Genomic DNA, 6,251 nt, shown 5'->3' on the forward strand with positions numbered 1-6,251 from the left:
TAAATTCCATACCTGGATGGTGGATTAACTGACCGGAACTGGGGAATGTTTAAAGTAGAAGGAGAAGAAAGAGACAATAGGTCAAGGTTTATCAGCCTTTTAGACCCACATATAATTCAACCGAATACCTGCTGACACCAAAAACTTGCACGAACAACATATCTAAAAGCATTAATGTTATATAGTTTTTCCATTATTTTGGGTATCCAGGTGTCACTAGCCAGGCTACAGTTTATTGCTACAATTTATTCCTCACGAAATGTGGCAGCGAGTTGGTTTCTTGAAGTCTTGCAATCAGTCTATTGAAGTTACTCAAACATTTCTGCTTGGACTCGGATGGTCTGAAAATTTAAGGGATTCTGAAGATAATGGTGCTCGCATGACCTACAACCTTAACAGTGGTAAACTTTACAAGTACAGGGATTGGATTGACCTAGGCTTTTCTTAAAGCTTCATATCAATGGCATACACAGAAACCAAGATACCATGGGTACTTTTAAGTGGATGGTGTCAAGCTTCTTCAATATAGTTGAAGTTCCACTCATCCAAGCAAGTGGAGAGCATTCATTCACATTCCTGACTCATGCTGTGTAGGTGGAAGAAACATTTTAGGGTGTCATGGAAATGCTTCTCTGGGGAGGGCCAAATTACGATTGGATGAGGTAGGAACTAACAAGAGTAAATTGGAAGCAGATATTTATGGGTGAAAACACAGAACTAATATGGAGGATGTTTCGGGACCACACAAGCTAAGTTCAGGATAGGTTTCTCTGTTTCCAGAGAAGGAATAACAAACACCAGAGGACAGAAGAACACAGGGAGGGGAGACATCAAGTGGAGTTTTTAAAAAAAATGCAGAGAGTTGTATGTGCCTGGAATGTTGGCGCAACATTGAAGGCCAAAGGCAGATACTCATTACAGGACACCTAAACTTTCAACCAGCTCAAGTGGCTGCAGAATCCAGTTGATGAGAGTAGTGGGGATTAGTGAACTAAGTAAAACAAAAAGTGCAGATAGTAGAAAATATTGGTGCAGGTCAAGAATTTGTTAAATAAATTAGTTCAATGAATGGATTAGAAGGAACTTCACATTTTAAAATGGGTACCTTAGCAGGAAGTGAGTGGCATCAATCAAAAATGGAAAGAATTTCATTTGCCATCACTATCACTTTGAAGACCACAAAAATTACTCCAGACATTAAAACCTGGACCTCAGTGAGAACAAGGACTGGGGAATTCAACACCTACCTGCATCCACTTGTTGAAGGATTGTCCTGTTCTGAGCTAGCACTAATCAGGCTGAATCCATTTGAACTGCAATGAAGGCTCTGAGAATTGGAGCTGCACAACAAAAAAACAAAAACAAAATTGTATTAATTTTGGTTTGTAAGACAACAATTATCCCTGCGATAAATGCCCAAAGGGGAAAAAAAAATTTAAAATATTTTTTTCATTTGAGCCACACAGAGTTTTACTGATATAAAGACATGCAATGTTTAATTCCTATACAGAGGTGATATACAAGAAAACTTACAAGAGGCTAAACCAGCTGGAATGAAGGTGGTTTGGAAGCCTGAACTTTCCCAAGAACCGTGGCCCTCATTATTGTACAAGGCTTGAAGCTGCTCCTCTAGATTGCAAAGAAACAAGTCCAGCACAGTCCTCTTCTGGTGCAGTGCTGATTTTTTTTCTGTAAAAACCATACCACTTGCCCATTCTACAGCAGTCAGTAATTGGAATCTCACTGTGGCTCCAGCTTCACTGAGAATCCAGATTTTTATGGTACCTTTGAAATCACCAGGTGGTAATATGATAACTGAACACAAGCAAGACTCGCAAGTCTGTTCTTTGGGGTAATAAATGGTCTTTCTGTACCATGAATTAACAGGATTGAAGCTACTGTTCCACAATTTGCTACTTTGTGGCACTGAAGCAATGCTAGGCACGCACAGGCATTAACGTTAATAGTTGCCTTCATTCAACCTAGGAGTTTGGCAGCAATTTCCAAATTTACAAATAAAACCAAACACATACACCCAGTACAGTTTGCCCTCATCTCAAGCTTATCATGGCCATCAAAGCAAGTTTTCCCAAACAAGTTTTCCCCAGAACCGCAAAATAACAGTAATTGGATCATGTTTATTCATAAAGACCAGAGCAAATCTTATACACCTATGAAATGTAACTCAACTGAAAATAAGCAACACCCAACAAAATGCTGCAAAAGCATCACAAATTCTTTTACCCCCACACGTTGAACAGTTTGACAGAGCTAATCCTTGAACTCAAAGTTCATCCCCAGTCTTTTGGAGTTGAGGGAAATACCAATTTCGTAATGGGTTTCTGCACACCATCAATGAAAGGATCAGAGGATTTTGGAAATTCATGACTTTGGTGCTCAGGACCATTTTCTTCTCCTCCCTCGACACTTTATCATGTTATTTTCTTGTGTGCCATGCCATTAAACCTTCCATGCAAAACTAACCCATAAATCCTGTGCAAGTAAACTAAATTATGGGGAGAGAAATGCTAATGGAAGATATTTTGTTGCTAGCTTAGAATGCAATTTGGAGTAGAATGTTTTTACTGCCTTGAAAAACTAACCCACAGAAGTTATCTTGTACAGCATTAAAACTACATTTATCCAGGAATTGTGTGGGTGTGACATGAAGAAGTAATCCAGATTAGGTGACCATAAGTAACATTAATCAGTAGGATTTTTACGCATGATAACCAATTGTCCAATTATTCAAACACTAAAAAGTGAATTTGTTACAAGTCAGCTTTTATATAATTACTGAAAACAACACCGACTCCCATAAAAATGGGCATGATGTCTGTTGAGTAACATATGCACAGCCTTTCAATCAGCATCAAGCGCAGAAAGTACATGTGAATGACAATGTTACATAACCATTATTCCATGCTCTTTTGATTGATTTCAGGACATTTTCCAAACCAGAAAATATATTTTCCCTAACAGAGAAAGCCTTTATGCAAGATTTGTGAAATCCATTAAATAAATAAGCCCGTTAATAAAATAGGAAGCATCTTATGCAAGATATTCATTTTGCAATTATAAATTTTAAATGCACAGCAGTCACTTAGACTTGGAAGGCCTCTGTTTCAGATCGATATCTGCACAATTCCAATCACAGGAGGAAGTGGCTGAAAAGCTCATTGATGGGAAAGAGAAGTCAGTCAGGTCTGCATTTCTAACCCTCACACAGTAACTAATGCGAGCAGTGATGTTGAAAGAATCCAATTGTGATACTTCTACAAATGGTCATCTTTGTCAACTGTGTCAAGTGCCAGCAGATGCAAATTACAGTCATTTGGGTGAGATGTTATCACTAGATCATGATGGAGAAATATACAACTAAGCAAATAAATCTACTGGCATACAGACAAGAATGGAAATATCCACTAAAACTGCAGGAAGAGCAAAAGCACAACACCCTGAAACACAGTTTCCAAAACTAAAAATCAAGATTTCTTAATAACCTTCCTCGGAAGTCAAGGACTCAACACCAGGGTGCAGGAGTTTGGCTCATGAGAACCAGATATCAGGTCTGGGATTCATGAGGGTGCAGGTGGTGAGGACTCCCAAAGCACCTCAAGTGTTAACACCTTCCTAACCACGTTGGAGGTTCAAACTCTAGTTTCCCACTGGTACAAATAGGAGGGTAAGCGGCTGCAGAGATCATGGGAGAACAGGAGTCAAATTCACAGCACTCAGCATCTCTGAACTGACCCGCTTCTGCTTCTCTTCCTCTTAGTGGTGGGGGCGCAGGGCAAGTGGTACCTCTATGTGCCTTTATGGCAAACAAAAGCTAAATTTAAAAAATTGCCTCATCTATCTGTTCATAATAATAAAGGAATCTTGAATCAAACTGCCCTCATTATTGGAGCAACCACCTTTTTAGGGTCGATTTAAAAGAAATCAACCAGATGGAAAAGTGCCAAAGCTCATTACTGAATATCCATATTACTTTAAATACACAAGTAGAAATTACTTTGAACCAACCTGTCAGTAGGTACATTTTTTTCAAATGAGAGAGGCATGAAAGGAAGCCTCTTAGTTCGCGTATATACTTCAGCAAATCTTCGTTTTCTTTTCTTTGTATTAGTACTTTAGAAATTACACAGCAAATATCAGAAGAATATCATAATTTGTAATGTTACACATAGTAAAACAGTTATTTAATTGTATTTTTTTAGCCATACCACAATTATGCACTCAATTTTAAATTTATCTCAAATTAAACAAGGTTAATATTATATTTGTATGTTATTTTCTCAAGCTATGACTTTGGATATTTCAAATGACAATTCAGTTTCAAATTTATCTCTGATACATGCACAAAAAGCATAAAATTGCCAAAGTTCCACTGCTAAGCAGCAAACAAATCAAGTTTGCTACATCTGAAACATGAAAAATATATTTGTTTGAAGTGACTGAAATGTCAGATCTAAAAATCACAAATCAGAGGTCCATGAAGTAAAATAATAGCTGAACAACCAAAGGTCAACATAAACAAACAAATGGGTTGGGGTTTTTATTTTGGAGAGCACAGTAAGACATTTCTCTTCCTCTTCCTTAACCACCCCACTACTTGCTGTTGAGCTGGTGGGTCACTAGTTGCTTTTCCTCCGCTATGAAACCTGCCATTTGGAAATATGCAAGATCACCCAAGATGGTTTAAAACCTCAGCAGCTTCTCTTGAGAGTGGGAAAGTGCACGACTCAGGGTAGATCAAACACATTAGCAGTTTGCATTTTTCTGCCAGGAAGAGGGTGGAGGAAAAGCTACCGTTTTCCATGCCACAAGAAACTATTCTTGTAGGGTTCACTAACACTTCATAAAAAAGCATGATAAATAATTGCAGTAAAATACCAAATATTCAACAATATTGTCCACTGCAGAACATACAGTCAGTGCAAAGCTGTGTCTACTATTAATTTGGAATGATGACTTAATTTTCAGATTTATTGGTTTTGAAAATTGCTTTGACTATTCCTAATGCAGGATGCATGTATCACAAAGACATACACCACAGTAACCCAATGCAGGACCACTCACACAAAACACACACACACACACTTTGATACATGCATCAAGAACAAACAAGTTATTTCCTTGAAAAACACAAGTGGGGATCATTCATTTATGATCCAAATACCAGTCTATTCTCATAGATGCTGCCAAAACTAGTTTTCCCCCAATTGCTAGCTAGTAATAATTCCATTATGCTCTATCCATGTTCACTGCATGAGCTAATTGTTTGTCAACAGTTTCAATTCAAGGATAAAATAACTTGTGGAAGAATGCAAATATCCAGAGGGTTCCAGCTGAAAATTTTAAAATTCTACCATAACCTTCTCCACAGGACCCATGGACAACAACAAGAACAAAAACACAATAACGTAAACAAAAAAAAATCCACATCTTATGATTTCGAGTTGATTATTTAGATCAAGATCAGAAGAAACAAAGGGTTAAAGACATTTATCAAAACATTTTTTGTGTATTCCGAGTATTTCCAAAAAAAAAAAAGAGGATAACTGCTCATTTTCACAATTATAGCATCAACTGGCTTCTCAATAGGATATGCAATTGGATCGTCATAACACACATGACAGGCAACACATCAAAGGCCTCACTTCTGATAGCCCAGTACTTAAAAACTGGAGCAACAAGAGCATTTTCTCTAATTGCAAGTGAAATAATGCACATCCTCCTACCTTTTTCTGCTCTCTAATGAATCCATGAGCAAAGCAGAATCCTTTTCATTGTGGCTGGCACTACTACAGCTCTCTGAAAACTCAATCCCATTTGAATCAGTCCCACTTGAGCCATTGCTTTTCATCTCCACATCCTCATGCATTTGCTGCACTTGATCCCGCGTTTGATCTTGAATATTGTCGCTACTTGAATGCAGCATCAATTCAGTCTCTTGGAATCCCGATTCAGTGTAAGTGGCCATTCTCTGAAGTCACTCTAAAATGAAGGAGGATGCTGTTAAACAAGCCATTCATCAGAAATATCACACTGAATGTCATTTTCTTGGTGGCTCAGAACAGTACAACCATTCTTACCAAAAGGTATTTGCCAGTTTCTTTAACTGTGAACGTAAAGTAACTAAATATTATTTTAAAGGCAGATGATAACTGAATAAATGATTGGGCATTCATCCTGCAACATTTGACTCCATAGTTCCTGTTGTTTGAGTGCTAAGGGAGCTAAAGGAA

General features: G+C 37.8%; 1 protein-coding gene across 1 annotated transcript in view; it reads right to left on the reverse strand.

The window, feature by feature from the left end:
* LOC138742359 (period circadian protein homolog 2-like) overlaps positions 1 to 6,000 on the reverse strand; it is a 64,688-nt gene extending 58,688 nt beyond the window's left edge. The window contains exons 1-3 of the mRNA XM_069896659.1: positions 5,745 to 6,000; positions 4,027 to 4,131; positions 1,248 to 1,340 (exon numbers count right to left, since the gene is read on the reverse strand). Coding sequence (XP_069752760.1) covers positions 1,248 to 1,340; positions 4,027 to 4,131; positions 5,745 to 5,986 — 440 coding nt within the window. The 5' untranslated portion in view covers positions 5,987 to 6,000. The remainder of the gene's footprint in view (positions 1 to 1,247; positions 1,341 to 4,026; positions 4,132 to 5,744) is intronic.
* Between the last annotated feature and the right edge of the window lie 251 nt (positions 6,001 to 6,251).

This window comes from Narcine bancroftii, chromosome 9 (assembly GCF_036971445.1).
Source record: "Narcine bancroftii isolate sNarBan1 chromosome 9, sNarBan1.hap1, whole genome shotgun sequence".
Taxonomy (NCBI): Eukaryota; Metazoa; Chordata; class Chondrichthyes; order Torpediniformes; family Narcinidae; genus Narcine; species Narcine bancroftii.